Here is a 17,515-nt window from a genome sequence, read left to right as displayed (position 1 = left end):
CTCTCCAGGAATCCAACAATCCTGCTCCTGAGAGCCGTCAATTCCATCTGACTCCCCCAGATCACTAAGCGCAGCTTCTGCAGCTACAGGAGAAAAACATTGCCTGTCCTCTGACCACTCTAACCGTGGTCTCTCAGCCAAGATGGAAATAGCCCCCTCTTCCAATTGGGGGGGGGGGGAGGGGGGGGTCCCGATCTCCAGGCCTGATACCGCGTCCAGACAAAATCTGGAGGAAAACCCACCATTCCTGGACCGTCATTAGGCCCTTTTGTGCCAAAAACGGAGGCCGCAGGCCCAAAACCAGCCGGCTCCATGGGCCGCGTCAGACTCAAGATGGCGGCTGTTCCCGCCGAAACTGTTCCCGCTGACAGCGGCCCTGCCTACGCTCCCGCTGACCCGGAGACTCCTGACACCATCGATCCCTCCGCGGTCAAGTCGGGGGGTGCCGCAGCCACCTTTATAGGTGCACCGCAAAGCTACACTGAGCGCCCGGCGCCTCTACCCCTCGCCACGAGCGACATCGGAGGAGCTGGGCCGCTATAAACCACGAGGGAAGGGAAAAGCTGTTCCGCAAACGCGCCAAACCAAAAACTCACTCACACTGCAAAAGCACTGGAGAAAGCGCTGCTCTCTCGTTCCAGCAAGGAATCAAAACCCCCGTTCGGTCCGCTGAAAATAAAGAAATAAATGCCCTTAAAGGCACAGTACTCCAACTCTGGCAGCTGGAAATTGTAAGGCACTCAAGGCTACAATACTGAGAAAGCAGCCGAGGCACAAAGCTGCCAAGCAAAACGAAATAGAATAACTGACCTTAAAGGCACAGTACTCTAATTCTGGCATCTGGAAATTGTAAGGCACTCAAGGCTACAATACTGAGAAAGCAGCCGAGGCACAAAGCTGGCAAGCAAAATGACATAGAATAACTGACCTTAAAGGCATCGTACTCTAACTCTGGCATCTGGAAATTGTAAGGCACTCAAGGCTACAATACTGAGAAAGCAGCCGAGGCACAAAGCTGCCAAGCCAACAGGGGGAGGGACCCAAACATAGGTGTAACACCCCAGGGGGAAAAACTGGGCCCCACCAGACCCAGGGCCCCAAAGCACTTTTTTTTTACACACACGTACAGGGTACTGCAACAGAATAAAGTTTGGAAGGAAAAAATCCTACGACCCAATGACAAACTACCTCACCAGATTATTGGAGACTGCACAGGCTGTCAACTGCTACCTCTGCTGAGACTGAGAAAATACTGGCTAGTGGAGGTTCTGCACAGGTTATATATACAGGCTTCAAAAGCTTAGTGTTTTCTCAGTCTCCCTCTGCTGGTAGGAGGACATAACCCACGCGTCTTGACCGGTCTGGAGGGTCGCTGAGGAAGTGTCTGTTTGTTGTTGTGGAGTAGCCTAGTGGTTAGTGCAGTGGAATTTGATCCTGGGGAACTGAGTTCGATTCCCACTGCAGCTCCCTGTGACTCTGGGCAAGTCACTTAATCCTCCATTGCCCCTGGTACAAAATAAGCACCTGAATATATGTAAACCGCTTTGAATGTAGTTGCAAAAAACCCCAGAAAGGCGGTATATCAAGTTCCATTTCCCATTTCCCCCACTCTAAACATAACACAGAAACATTTCCAATGAAGGACAAGTATGAGTGATAAGTATTCGAGGGAGGGAGGTTGCAAAGGGCAAATGATGGATTATAATTGGGAAAAATACCAAAGAAACAGAATTATGTGAAGGTGACCTTAGAGGTCAGAGTTGAGGAATACCAGATAACAGAGAAAATATAAGGCATTAAGTGATTTGACAAAATTAAGCTTCACTATTCTGCCTAAGCACATTACTATTATTATTATTAACATTTGTATATCGCTACCAGACGCACGCAGCGCTGAACATCCAACACAGAGAGACAGTCCATGCTCAGAAGAGCTTACAATCTAAAAATAATACAGACAGACAAGACAATTAAGGACAAGGGATGTACTGGGTGAGAAAGAACAAGGGGAGGGCAAATTGAGTAGTGGCTAGGAGCCAAAAGCAGTGGTGAAAAGGTGGGTTTTCAGCATAGATTTGAAAACAGGTAGAGATGGAGCTAAACGTACAGGCTCAGGAAGTCTATTCCAGGCATAAGGTGCAGCGAGGGAAAAGGAACGAAGTCTGGAGTTAGCAGTAGAGGAGAAGGGGGACGACAAGAGAGATTTGTCCAGTGAGTGGAGTTCACGGGGAGGAATGTAGGGAGAGATGAGAGTGGAGAGGTAATGGGGGGCTGCAGAATGGATGCATTTAAAGGTCAGTAGGAGAAGTTTGAATTGTATGCGGAAGCAGACAGGGAGCCAGTGAAGTGACTTGAGGAGTGGGCTAGTGTGGTTATAACGATTTTGGTGGGAAATAAGTCGTGCTGCCGAATTTTGGACAGACTGGAGAGGAGAGAGATGGCTGAGAGGAAGACAAGTGAGAAGTAAATTGCAATAATCCAAGCGAGAGGTGACAAGGGTTTGGATAAGGGTTCTGGTAGCGTATTCAGAAAGGAAGGGGCGAATTTTGCTAATGTTGTAGATAAAGAAACGACAGGTTTTAGCGATTTGTTGAATATGTGCAGAGAAGAAGAGAGAGGAATCAAAGATGACTCCAAGTTTACGAGCCGAGGAGACAGGGAGGATTTGAGAGCCATTAACAGAGATAGAGAAAGTGGGAAGAAGGGAGGTGGGTTTAGGGGGGAAAAATGAGAAGTTCAGTTTTAGTCATGTTTAGCTTCAGATGGCGTTGAGACATCCAAGCAGCAATGTCAGACAAGCAGGATGAAATTTTGTCCTGGATTACGGTTGAGATTTCAGGGGTGGAGATGTAGATCTGAGAGTCATCTGCATAAAGATAGTATTGAAAGCCATGAGATGAAATCAGGGTACCAAGGGAAGAGGTATAGATGGAGAAAAGGAGGGGTCCAAGGACAGAACCCCCGGGGGGACACCAACTAGTCATATTCTGATAGCTTCCAAAGGAAACACAGAGAGAGAGCAAGAGATTTTATTTTCCTTATACTGAAATTTGGACTGATATAAATTAGAATTTAATTTTCTGTAACACTGGGATAAAAAACTTCTTATTGTAACCATTTATTTGCTCTAATAAATTTTAGCATTATTATAAAAGAGAAAAACTGAACTCTAAAGTGTTTTTCCTTTGCCAGAAGGGCTCTCTTTCAGTCTTGTTTGGTTTAGCTTCCCTTTAGAGGCAAGAGGATGCTATACAGGGCAACTTCGCCAGACGAGATTTGGATGCCACATCAGTGGCCTGATGCCTCAACCATAACCAACGTCATGACAAAATGGCCAAGGCCATACCCTTAGCTGATGCTCAGAGAATATCAGAGTTTGGCAAATACGACAACCCTGCCTCTAGGGTAGGAAGAAAGTCTGGAGGCAAGTCCAACGTGGACAATTGTTGAATCCACGATAAATAAACCCTGGCTACAAAAGAAAAAATTGCTGCCTGAGAATTTAACGCAGCTAGTTGAAAGGCAAGCTTAAGGGAAGCCTCAAGCTTGAAGTCATGCATATCCTTTAATGCAGTGCCGCTTTCAACATGAATAGTGGAACGTTTAGTAACCACTGTAATAAGGGCATCCATCTTAGGCAGAGCAAACTGCTCTAAATCAGACGGCAGAAGAGGATATAATTTGGACATAGCACAAGCCACCCAGAGTTTAGAATCAGGAGTCTCCAACTGAGTTGTGATAAGCTCCTGCATAGCCTCATGAAGATGGAAAGATACAGGAGGACTGAGAAGGGGAAGAAACGTTTAAAGCCTCCACAGATTTTGTAATCAACAGAAGCAACTCCACTCCCAAAAACAGCCTAGTTACAATAGGGATCATCACCCCATCTGCCTCTGAAATGTCCAAGTCAAGGCCATCAGCAGAAATAGGACAGTCAGAATACACAGAAGAAACCTCCTCTGAATCCTGAGGAGGCACATTCTCCAAATCCTGCAAAACGGAATGTTTTCATTTCTTAGGAAGCTGCTCCCCAATGAGGGGAAGGAGGAGAGGCAGCTTGAGCTGACTTTATTTTTTATTTAAAGTTCTTTTTTTGAATTAAGAACAATTCCAGAAGGAAGTATATGAAAAATGCAACTCCAAAAAAAAAAAAAAAAGAGGGGGAACCCCCACCCCAAAGTCCAGAAAATATTCTAAAGAGCATTAATGCAGCCAGTATAATCATTCCTTCGAGGCTACAACCACTTTCCACAAAAATTGCCCTCCAAGCTACATTTCTCCCCCCTTAATAATGCCCCTCCCCCACCACCCCAATCCCTAGGACAGCAACTGCATGCCATAACAAACTTAGCTATGATTAATAGGATTACACAGTCAACCTTTTAAAAATGCCACTTCTCGCTCTCATGAGCAATGATTGGATGTATATCTCTCAAATTGACAAAAACAATTTTCTTCTTTTAAGGGATAAATGAGCATCAGCTTGAGCTGACTTTAATAAAAATGCCTGATGTAATAAAGAACAAATTCAGGCGAAAATGGCAGAGCAAAGACTTCTACCTCCGAAAAACCAACATACCGGGACATGGTAGTGGGCAAGGAACCTGCTGACAAAATGGCCGCTGAAGCCTCACAGAGCACAGGAGCAACTGATGTTCAACCCGCCATCGGAGCGAGGCTGGACTGAATTCCTGGAGACCGAGTACTGACGGCCAAAGAAGGCAAAAGTGGCATATCCACAGAAGTAAAGCAAAGCATGCAGGAACTGCTAGTCGAGAGCTTACTCCCGCAGTGCGCACGAGACTTAATAGGCTCAGACAGAGAATAACAAATATACTCACAGAAAACAGCCAGTCTTGTGGCCTCCAAGGCACTGAAGCCCCACAATCTTCCCACAGCACAAGCGTTCTCAAAAAGAACAGCAGTGGCTGCTTTTAAAAAAAATTTTTAGAGGCTGGAGGAAAAGAGAAGACTGACATACAGAGGTAGAAAGGAGCAACGAGGGAGCAGGGAGGGATGTAGACCACTAGATTTACATATGAGGCACAGGATACTCTCAACCCCAAACTCAACTGAACCGGCAAGCAGGACAGGAGGCCACACAGAAGTCACCACAGTGCACAGGAGCTGCTATCCTGTCTGCTGGAGATAGAGAATACTGGCTTGGTTGCTAAATGAAGGAGAATGAGGCACAACTCATTAGAGTTCTCTATTTCCACCTAATGGCAGATGATCACAACCCATTTGTCTGGACTGATCATTGGGACGTAATGGAATAGACAGATATTCTCCATTGCTTTGAAATGCGAAATATTCAGGAGCTAAAGGTGCATAGTTCCATTATATGGCAGAGTTTTCAGCACTTGTTCCTTCTCTCTATTTGCTGTTTGACAAGCATAACCTACAGGTTCTGGACAGGTCTGATAGAATTGAAGGAAAGAAAATTATAAGGCAAGACATAATTTCTCCTTCACTGGGAGAACTGGGGACTACTACTGTGCTGGCACTGCTCTGGCAGATCTTCACCAGCTAATTTACTTAATAAGCATCTGTTTGTGCATACAGATACATGTGGTCGGACAGACATACAGATTCATCTTTGTCAACAAGTAGTATAACCTGATGCAAAACAGGCTCATAACAAAAATACACCTTCCCTTCTGTTCTTTTATTCTGCATTTTAACATGGTTTTCTATTCTTGTTTCCGACTCGTTGTCCCCTTTTCTCTCTACTTGTTTTTACTTTTCTCCTGCTATTCTTCGCTCTCCTGTCTAATGTGCTTGCTGTTAGTTTCCTCTCCTCCCCTTTGCATTTCATTGCTCTCAATCTATCATAGAAGTCTTCATATTCTGTAGGAGATCATATGATTAAGGTCCAGTAAACAGAAACCAGGAACAGTCAAAGCAGGGTAGCTCTCATTCTTGCCATGGGAGTCTATTTTCTTGCTGAAGTATAATTTTCCCCCTCTACTATATATAGTGGTAGAAGCTGAGCAGGTTACTTGGATTCCTTCCAAGACAAAAAGGTAGAATGTGAAAATGGAATGGGAGCCCTAGCTAGCATTAATACAGAAAGTCAAAGCAAGCTCAATGTTTACTACAGCAGATACCTTTTAATTCTTCAAGAACCTCCTGCTTTTGGCTCTCGTTGCCAAACTGAACGTAAGACTGGATGACACGTGTTGAATCATGAGCAAAGGCAATCTGTCAGAAACAGAGGAACAGAGATTGATGAGTAGAGAGAAAGATCATTTAGGTTCGACAGCTCTCCTTCCCTATCACCCATCTGCACGCCTGCATGAATGCCATTCAGAATCTACAACATGTTGCAGACTTCTGCTGGCTGAAATATTTTGACGATACCAGTATGTCCAATATGTACTTCCCTTCTACATGTCACATTAGAATTTTTTAACTGCAGTTAAATAATTAGGCTTGATGACCTTTCATCTACTATATACTTGGGGTTAGGAACACACTGATAACAATTATTCAACACCGGTACCTCTTGAACATTCTTAACTTGCTGGTTACTGAAGAAAACTCAATTCTTGGTTTTCCCATCATAAATCATTTAAAACAAACTGTTAGAGCATGGAAATTACAAATGGACAGGTCAATATTCCCTCTCCAATCTTATCTCTCCCTACACTCCTCCCTGGGAACTCCATTCACTGGGTAAATCTCTCTTATCTGCACCCTTCTCCTCAACAGCTAACTCCAGAGACTCCATTCCTTTTACCTTACTGCACCATATGCCTGGAATAGACTTCCTGAGCCAGTACGTCAAGCTCCATCTCTGGTCGTCTTCAAATCTAGGCTAAAAGCCCACCTTTTTGATGCTGCTTTTTACTCCTAACCCTTACTCACTTGTTCAGTACCCATGTTTTATCATTCCCACCTTAGTAATTCCCTTATCTCTTATTTGTCCTGTTTGTCTGTCCTAATTTGATTGTAAGCTCTGTCGAGCAGGGACTGTCTTTTCATGTCCAGTTTACAGCGCTACGTACGTCTAGTAGCGCTTGTAGTAGTAGTAGTAATATTCAGTCATTGCAATCAGCACTGTTTTCAATCATCAGTCACTGCAGCTAAATAACATCGGCAATTCAGCTCCAGTATCCAGATTGCAGCTGGTGCTAAATATTCATGCAGTGAGGTCAGCACCAGCGCTATCCAGCTACCGAGCGCTATCCAGAAAATGCCAAGGCGTATTGTAAAGACATTCAGCAACACTATCCTGACAGTGCTGCTGAATATCCACAGGCAGCTACGGGAAAAAAATCCAGATAATGGCAGCAGTTATCTGGGTAGTTCTGTTTGAATATCCAGCCTGGGATAAAAAAAACATAATAAGTGTGTGACTTACGGTCACTGGATAATTATACACTGATTGCATACATGAGGATTGTATCCTGGCAGAATAAAGATGAAAAAATGACACACACATATACCATAACAAAAAATAAATATGTGTGTTAAAGATAATTTATTTAAAATGGACTTGATTTAATTAATGCAACACAGAGCCAGTTCAATTTCCAGAAGCAAGGCTGATTGGAAGACAATCATTCCGCACACAGACACAACTCAGAGCACCAGTCTCAGTCCTAATAATCCTTTCCCTTAATGAGGTCTGTAATGTGATATTTATTGGTTTTTAAGGCAAATGTAATTCTCTTCTGCGGATTCAGTGGGAAGAGTGCAATTCTTTAAACTGCCATTGACCAGGCAAGCTCAATAATATAGATTAGAGACAGGAAAGGGAGTGGATATTATTTAACCATCATGTTCAGGATTCAAACACAGTTCAGATTTACTTACACTCTTAATGTTCCCCTGGAGAAGTTGCTGGAGGTCTTTCATCAGTTTTCCTCGCTTATCTTTGCCACAGTCCTTTCTACGGAGGAAAGAAGAATGGAGAGGAGAATATTAGGATGGAAATAGGATAAGCATAGCACATAGGGATTCTGTTAAAAGATCAGCTGGCACAAAAAGGAAAAATAATTCAAAAGAAGTTGTACAGGGAGGCAAAGAAAACAATGTTACTTTTAAAGGTTTGTGCTCTGGGTTCATTAACCTAAGAGCTTCAACTTCCACTTACTGTGTAGAAACAACAGTAGACCAACTCTAATAAAGACAAAAACACACACAACTGTGATGTCACTACATAGGGGGTAATTTTAAAAAGGCATTTCTGTGGGTATAACAATGTCTTCTGCTTTGAAATGGTCTTTTATGAAATTATCAAAGCATATGCGGTTTATGGACTTGTCCTTTAGGTTGGACGGTTTCCTAAAGGACAAGTCCATAAACCGCTACTAAATGGACTTGGGAAAAATCCACAAATCCAGGAATAACATGTATAGAATGTTTGTACGTTTGGGAAGCTTGCCAGGTGCCCTTGGCCTGGATTGGCCGCTGTCGTGGACAGGATGCTGGGCTCGATGGACCCTTGGTCTTTTCCCAGTATGGCATTACTTATGTACTTATGCGTGTAAACTTAAGACATCCAGCCTGCACAAACATTAAGGGGTTGATATTCAAAGTGATTTTAATGAACAGGAGAGGCTCCTGACTAGAGAATGATGCGAGGACAAAGTTTGTCCCCATCCCCACGAGCTCTGTCCCCATCCCCGCAAGCCTCAAACAGTTCTGATTTTATATATCATTTTATTAAAGTATAAAAAGTAACAATATTCTGTACAACTGTCATTTTATAAATCACAAACAATACAGAACAAATATCAACAAAATCCCTGTCTCCCCTAACAAATATCCCCTCTACTATCAGGAAGACCGAACAAGCTGAATTACTACAAAATACTACACAGAAAATTCATGCTAATAGAATACCTAGGTCACACACACATAAGAGTAACCATACTGGGTCAGAGCAATGGTCCATCTAGCCCAGTATCTTGTTTCCAACAGTGGCAGAAACCCAAATTGTGGCAACATTTCATACTACAACAGGAAGTTGCATCAGAAGGCAGGATCCGGCAGAGAGAAGGTCCTGGAGCAAGCCTGTGGCGATTGGAGTCAGCTCAGTTCGCTGCTGCATAAGGTACAACTACTGCAGGAGGGAGGGAGGCAAGCACAGAGATGCCAAACTCACAGGAGCGGTAACTGCAAATTTTTTTTTTTTAATCGCGGGAGCAAAGCTTTTTATCATTCCTGCAGGGCGGTAAAAAGTCCCCATGTCATTCTCTACTCCTGACTGTTTAAATCACTTCTGCAGGGCTATCAGTGGATATTCAGCAGGACTTAACTACATAGTGCCACTGAATAACCCCTCTCTATGCCAAAACTGGCTAGTTTGTGGGCTGTGCAGGGATGGAATTAGAGAGTAGCAGAAACTTAAGCCTGTTAGCGGTGATTTTCAGTCTGATATCCAGCTCCCCTAACTTTATGCAATGATAAAGAACTGGTTTGAATACAGCAAAGATATTTACCTGTAGCAGACATTCCCCGAGGACAGCAGGCCTTATATTTTCACAACTGGGTAACATGATCTGCGTTGCCCAGTCCAGAGCTTTTAACAAGCTTCAAAAGTGCTTTTGTGGAGCGTGAGGCATACTCTACTGTGCATGTGCGAGTGTCTTCCTGCCCCTCAAGAGAGCGCGGTTACCACAGTTAAAAACTACAGCATAAACAGAAAGAATAGGAGACACTCCAAGGGGAGGTGAGAGGGTTTGTGAGAATTTAAGGCCTGCTGTCCTCAGAGAATACCTGCTCCAGGTAAATATCTTCGCTTTCTCCAAGGACAAGCAGGCCATAATTCTCACATTCAGGCTCAATGAAAACAACAAACATTGGTCAACTGGACCTCGCAACGGCAAGGACAGAACTCAGATTAACCTGAAAAATATATACAAACTGAGTAAGAGTGCAGCCTAGAACAGAACGAGCATAGGGGGGTGGAGTTGTATTCTAGACCCCAAACAGATTCTGCCTGAACCGACTATTGCGACGGGTATCCTGCTCAAGGCAGTAATGAGATGTGAATGTGTCAACTGAAGACCACATCGTAGACTTGCAAATTCTTCAATGGAAGTTGACCTCAAGTGGGCTACCAACGCATCCATGGCTCTAACATTGTGAGCCTTGACATGACCCTCCAGGGTCATCTCAGCATGGGCATAAGTGAAAGAAATGCAATCTGCCAGCCAATTAGAGCTTGTGTATTTCTCGATGGTGACGCCCATCCTGATGGGATCAAAAGAAACAAAAAGTTGGGCAGACTGTCTGTGGGGCCTGGTCCCAGGGGTGTGCTGGTAAATTTTTAACAAAGGCTCTCTCTCCGGGCATAGCCAGCCCTGAAATTTTGTGTGTGTGGGGGGGGGGGGGGGGGGGGGGGGGGGAATACATGTCTCTCTCTCCCCTCCCTTGTGTGGGCATGCTAGGCATACCTTTGCCGAGCCCCACCAGCCAATAAATGGACTGCCACCATTCTCTGCTGCTTGTTTCTGGCTCTGAGCAGCATGATGGAACCCTCTTGCGCTTGCATGAAAAGTCTCAGCCTGATGCTCAGAGTCAGAAACAAGGAGCAGGGAGCAGCAGCAGCAGTCTATTTACTTGGCTGGTGGGGCCAGCATCACTGCCAGCAATGTAAAAGAGAATTCAGGAGGGGGCCCAAGCCCACATTTTGGGAGTCAGTTGTTAAAGTAGCCATGGGGAGGCCTACTTTAACAACCGGCTCCCAAAATTCTTAAAAACTTAATAAACGGCTGTCGCGAGCCCGTGAGAGCCCGCTCCAGCACACCACTGCCTGGTCCGCTCCATGTAATAGGCCAATGCTCGCTTGCAGTCCAAGGTGTGCAAGGCATTCTTGCCAGGATGGGCATGAGGTCGGGGAAAGAATGTTGGCAAGATGGTTCAGATGGAACTCCGACACCACCTTCAGCAGGAACTTAGAGTGTGTGCAGAGGAATAGTCTATTTTGATGAAACTTAATATAAGGTGCATCCACTACTAAGGCCTGAAGCTCACTGACCCTAAGAGCTAAAGTAACAGCCACCAAGAAAATGACTTTCCAGGTGGGAATACTTCAGATGGCAGGAATTTAGTGGCTCGAAAGGAGCTTTTATCACCTGGGTGAAAACAACGTTGAGGTCCCATGACACAAGCGGAGGTTTGAAAGGGGGCTTTGTCAACAGCAAACATCTCATGAAGCAAACAACTAAAATCTGTCCAGGGATGGGCTTACCCGCTACGTGGTGATAAGCACTAATTGCACTGAGGTGATCCCCTACAGAGTTGGTTGAGACCAGTCTCGGATAGGTGTATAAGGTATTCAAGCAGGGTCTGTGTAGGGCAAGTAAGGGGATCTGTGGCACTCACACCAGACGGCAAACCTCTTCCATTTGAAAGAGTAGCACTTCTTAGTGGAATCTTTCCTGGAAGCCAGCAAGACCCAAGAGACACCCTCTGAAAGACCCAAGGAAGCAACTTCTAGGCTCTCAACATTTAGGCTGTGAAGTCCAGAGACTGAAGGTTGAGATGTAAATGAGGGTCAGAAAACACTACAACAGCCACGGTTCTTCAGAGGATAATTCCAGAAGAAGAGGGAACCAGATCTGCTGAGGCCAGTAAGGTGCGATAAGAAACATGATCCCGTGGTCATGACTGAGTTTCAGCAAAGCCTTCCCCATGAGAGGAATGGGAGGATACCCAAACAAAAAGACTTGTCCCCCAATAAAGGAGGAAGGCATCCGACACTGTCGTGGGCGTGAGCCTGGAACAGAACGAAGAGACTCTGTGATTCATATGAGTGGAAAGAGATCCACCAAGGAGGTTCCCCACGCTCGGAAGATCTCTCTGGCAACACCCGTGTTGAGAGACCACTCGTACGGTTGCATAACCCTGCTCAGTCCATCGGCCAGACTGTTTTTGCCCGCCAAATAAGTGGCTCAAAGGAACATGCAATGCTGGTGAGCCCAACGCCACATTGGATGGTCTCCTGACATAGAAGGCATGATCCGGTGGCCCCCTGCTTGTTGGTGTAATACATGACAACTTGACTGTCCGTTTGAATGAGAACAATTTAGTGAGACAGCTGATCTCTGAAAGCCTTTGGAGCGTTCCAGATCACCCGAAGCTCCAGGAGATTGATCTGGAGATCCATTTCCTGGGTGGACCAAGCATCTTGAGTGTAAAGCCAATCTACATGAGCTCCCTAACTCAGGAGAGATATATCCACCGTCAACTCCTTTTGAGGCTGAGGAATTTGGAATGGAAGTTCCAGAGTCAAATTGGATCGAATGGTCCACCACAAAAGAGAGCAAGCAAGCTCTGGGGACACTCAGATGACATTTTCCAGACTCCCTGTGGCTTGGCACCACTGAGAAGCCAGGATCCATTGGGCAGATCTCATGTGGAGGCATGCCATGGGTGTCACATAAACTGTGGATGCCATGTGGCCCAATAACATCAACATCTGCTGAGCTGTGACCTGCTGAGAGGCTCGAACCTGAGAAGCCAGCGCGACTAGAGTGTCTGCTCTCAGCCCTGGGAACTTTCTGCTTATTGAGCAGGGTTCCAATGAATTCCAATTGCTGGGCAGGGTGAAAATGGGACTTGGGGTAGTTTAAAATGAACCCTAGTAGCTCGAGCAGTCGAATAGTCCTCTGCATGGACTCCCAAGCATCATCCTCTAACGTGCTTTTCACCAGCCAATTAAGGGAATACATGGACTCCCAGTCTGCGTAGTGATGCTGCAACTACTGCTAGACACTTATTAAAGAACCTGGAAGCTGACACAAGGCCAAAGGGCAACACGCGGTCTAAAAGTGATGTGCCCCCAGACGCAATCATAAATACTTCTGGTGGGCTGGGAGTATCAGAATATGTGTATATGAATCCTTTAAGTCCAGAGCGCACATCCAATTGTTTTCCTGAATTATGGGGAGAAGGGTGCCCAGGGAAATCATCCTGACCTTTTCTTTGACCAGGAATTTGTTCAGGGCCCTTAGGTCTAGGATGGAACGCACCCCCCCCCCCCCATCTTCTTTTGCACGAGGAAGTACCTGGAATAGAATCCCCACCCTTCTTCCCCTGGTGGAGTGGACTTGTTCGTGTGGGCCTTGAGAAGGTCTGAGAGCTCCTCTGCAAGTACCTTCTCATGCTGAGAGCTAAAGTACTGAGCTCTTGATGGGCAATTTGGAGGTTTCTGACCCCAATTTAGGGCATATCCGAGATGGAATATTTGGAGAATCCACTGGTCGGAGGTTACAAAGGGCCACCTTTCGTGGAAAAAACTTCAGCCTCCCCCTGACCGGCAAATTGTCCAGAACAGACACAGACAGTGGCTATGCTCTGTGGAGACAGTCAATAGCTTGTCACCTGCTTTGACTAGGGAGCAGCAGGGGCCTTAGGTGAATATGCTGTTGACGGGAATGAGCGAGCTTCAGCAAGCTGGTGAGAGGCAGTGGAGTACCTACACCTCAGAGTAGTAGGCACCCCATCTCAACTTGCCAAAAGACCTCCTAGATAAGGAGGCTAATGCAGAAGGCGCCAGATAGGAGAGAGAAGAGATGGTATCAGTATGTTTTTTGATTTGGTCAGTAACCTCCTCAACCTTCTCTGCAAAAAGGTTATCCTCCCAGCATGGGGCATCCGTTAACCTCTGCTGAACCACCAGCTCCAAATCAGAAACACGGAGCCAAAAATGTCATACCCCTGGTCAAGAACTTACGACAAGCCTTGGGCTGCTTGGCCAACTCGCACAGTGACTTGACCTGCGCCGGTGAGAGAAAGTCAGCTAAGTCCAGCACCTTGCACACCAAGTCCTGCAAGTACACACTCATGAAGAGCTGGTATGACTGAATGCGTAACATGAGCATAGAAGCCTGGAACATCTTCCTCCCAAAAGAGTCCAAGGTCCTAGCTTCTCTGCCTCGGGACGCCGAAGCACAGTCTCTAGAACTCCTGGCTCTTTTGAGGGTGAATTCTACCACCATGGAATGATGAGGCAACTGGGGCTTATTAAAACCAGGTGTAGTGTGGATTTGGTACATAGTGTCGATCTTCTTGTGCAGTACTGGAACAGACAGATGTTTGCAAAACCAAAATTGTAGGTGTTACCTTTGACTCTAACCTCACTGTCAAACCCCATATTGACAACACACGTTGCACCTCATTTTTTGCCCTGCACCGCATCTGTGTTGTTATATTCCTTCTTCTCATTGCTGCTATTTATTCTCTTCTCCTAGGCTTAGTCATCACTCACCCTGACTACTGAAACTCACTCTTTATTGGTCTCCCACTGTACTCTCTTAAATGGCTTCAACTTGTACAATCAACTGCCATTTGCTTACTTCATAAATCCAAACCTTTTGACCACATCACCCCACTCCTTCAGCATGAACACTGGCTCACATTATCCGTACGTATATAATTTAAAGTCCCAACACTTGTCTTTAAAGGTCGCCTCCCCCTTGCAACCGACTATCTAACTAATCTGTATATTTCCTATACTCCTGCCCTTATGCTCTGCTCTCTCAACACAGGTTTACTTGCACTTCCATCCCCTTCAGTTCTCCACCTTGATATCATAAGTGCCTGGGTCCAGCATAGTTAATGGAAGAAACTATGGAATTCCCTCCCGACTCAGCTCCGCTTGCACTAAAGACATCTATTCACTTTAGTCTTCCCTAACTCTTAATTTCTTTCCAACCCACCTTTCCTTCCCTGTTTTTTTCCTCTTTATTTTCCATGATTTTCTTTTTAATTTATACTGGAGAGTTGCATGTGAACAGAAAACTAGCCGTCCCCAACCATCCCCGCTGGAATCTAACCCATCCCTGCAAGAATTTAATGGTACCTAAAAAAGCATTCCAGTCGGCTCTCTCAGTTTCTCTCTAGGTTCGAGTCGCAGCATTGCAGGCAAAGAAGGAACGGAACTTGGAACACTCTGGTGCACACATGTAAGACTCGTCTCTGATTTGCTGGCACTCTGTGCTGAGAGGTCGCTACATGCACACACAATTAGGTCAGGTGACCTCCGATACTCATACCTCTGTCAGCGGTGAAGCCTGTGCATCAGCCCGGAAGCAGAGGATTAATGGAAAACTTTCTGAATCTATGCTGTTAAAGCAAGGAGAAGGAAGCGACACTCAAAAAACTTGGCACTTAGTAGGTGAGAGGCTGGCGCAGGTGCAGCTTATCCTTTCACGGGAGAACCCAGCAGCAACTGCTTCCACAGCCCCAGAAGGGTTTCCCATGAATCCTGTTCCTGTGTAGGTCTCTATTTTGTACACAGCACTGAAATCAGTAATGGCCCATGAGGTATATCGAGCTAATGTAAATAACAATAAACAATCTATTGGTTTGTTGGAGCTCTGTGTATTTACAGTTCCAACATTGTGTAATGTTGCAGCCTGCTAGTGATAGTAATGACATTCATACAGCCCTCTGTGTATAAAGGTTGCCTCTCCTGGGCTAAGGGATACTCCAGGACAGACTCGAGGAACTGCACTTATCTTAGGCAAACTTGAAAGATGCCACAGTTTCACCAACTTAAGGTTTCCTCAGGAGTTAAAGTGCTTCAAACGCTTTAGTACTTCAAAAGACAGTTCTGTGTCATATTTCAGAGTCTGCTTCCATAAACATTCAGGTTGCAGCTTCAAAATAGTGCTTATTCCTGGGTGAGACGCTCTCACTGATTAATTACTTGATTTGATAGCGTTTTGTGGTTTAGTGAAATTCGCACAAAAAATATTTGGTGCTTGGAGTAAAAAAATACAAAAAAGAAAAAGTATAAGCATATAAATATGAAATTTTGACACATTGGAATCATTTTAACAAGGTTTTTTATGACCTATGAATGATATTGTCACTAGTTTAGCATAGTCCTTGTACAGTCTAGCTCTGATGGTTTCTGAGTCAAAATGGAGGCCCCAGACTGGATCACTGTCTGCACAGATGCCAGTCTTAAGGGTTAGGGGGCACACTGCCTGAAACAAGTGGCACAAGGCCTCTGGACCACAGAAGAGAGCTATTGGGAGTGATAGACTGAAGACCAGGGTAATTCACCTAGCACTGCTGGCTTTCAGGTCTTTTCTTCACAGTAGACAAGTGCGAGTTATGTAAGACAATGCCACAGCCAGCTGTTAGACTTTTCACAACCTACATAGACTGAGTGGACAACATGCAAGCAGACTTTCTCAGCAGAAATTGGTTAGACCCAGGGAGTGGAGCCTGAGGTCAGAAACCTTTGTAGAGATTGGGGCTAACAATTTTCATCATGGATTTGATGGCCTGGTTTGTGGTAGGACCTCGGTGTCCCACACCTAGATGTGGTCCAGTTTTTAAAGGTAGTTAAGTTGTTGAGGCTCCAGAGATGCCAGTCATTCACCTATGGGACTTAACCTTGGTGTTGTCGGAACTAGAACGGTTGATATTTGAACCTCTATGTTGAAAGATGTGACCTTGAAGGTGTCTTTTCTGGTAGCTATCTTCAGAGCGAAGAATTTTGGAATTGCATGCATTGTTGTGTTGAGAGCTCTTCTTAGTCTCTTATAGGGAAAAGGTGGTACTGCACCCAGTTCCTTCTTTTCTCCTGAAGGTAGTTTCTTCTTTCCATGTCAACCAATGTATTTCTCACCAAGGGAAGAACAGCGCTAAAACCGAGCTATTTCCCCAGTTCCTTTCAACTTCCAGTCAGGCTCTCAAGGTTTTCCTCTAAATTCAGGGAGGAGAATCTGAGGCAAATGGTCCCTCAGCAAAAGCAGAACCCGAGTCAGGGTCAAGGTTGAAGGGGTAGGGATCCAGACCACTAGGTGTAACACTCTTGGGCACCCCATGGGCCGAACTGACCCTGGCCCACAAGCAATTTCTTTTTCTTTTGGTCTGTTTTTCTATTTTAGAAGCCAAACCACTTCACAAGGGCCAAACTAGCTAACATCTACCTCCACTGAGCAATACTGGCTTGACGTGGGCTCTTATTCAAATTAATAGATCTCAGTCTCCATCTGCTGGTAGGAGTTCATAAATTCAAGCATCTGGACTGGTCTAGAGGAATGCTAAGGAAGCTGGTATTCTGGTTTTTTAAGCACATTCTTGGTGCCTAAATGTTGGCACCCTCATTACAGAATTACCTTCTAACCGTCTGATATTCAGCGCTATTTAACAGGCCACTGAATATTCTCAGTAAGCGCTTAGTGCATAACTAGCTATATCACATGATACAGCTGACTATCCGTGAATATTCAGCGCATCACCAGCTAAGTTTAGCAGTCAAACTGGCCTACCAAAATAGCAGGCCTACCTTTGGCCATATTAAACTTAACCAGCCCATATTGAATATTGATTTGGCCGGTTAAGTTGAAATCGGTCAAAAATAAACAGGATATTCAATGCCGGTCATCAGAAACAGCCCGGCACTGAATATCCAGGCACGGTGCTGACTGCGGGAGTCAGTCTGGCTAACTCTCGAAGTCTGAATATCGCCCACTAAGTGTGTAACGCTCAGCTGTAAAAGACAGAAAGAGTTACAAAGCAAGAGAGACTATACCCC

The 17,515-nt window shown here is 45.1% G+C and overlaps 1 protein-coding gene across 1 annotated transcript in view; it reads right to left on the bottom strand.

Annotated features, from left to right (window-relative positions):
- PUM3 (pumilio RNA binding family member 3) overlaps positions 1-17,515 on the bottom strand; it is a 170,737-nt gene that overhangs the window by 119,742 nt on the left and 33,480 nt on the right. The window contains exons 5-6 of the mRNA XM_030193819.1: positions 7,822-7,897; positions 6,111-6,204 (exon numbers count right to left, since the gene is read on the bottom strand). Of these exons, the coding sequence (XP_030049679.1) occupies positions 6,111-6,204; positions 7,822-7,897 (170 nt within the window). The remainder of the gene's footprint in view (positions 1-6,110; positions 6,205-7,821; positions 7,898-17,515) is intronic.

The sequence above is a fragment of the Microcaecilia unicolor genome, chromosome 2 (assembly GCF_901765095.1).
Source record: "Microcaecilia unicolor chromosome 2, aMicUni1.1, whole genome shotgun sequence".
Classification (NCBI taxonomy): Eukaryota; Metazoa; Chordata; class Amphibia; order Gymnophiona; family Siphonopidae; genus Microcaecilia; species Microcaecilia unicolor.
This window is presented reverse-complemented; position numbering and strand designations above follow the sequence as displayed.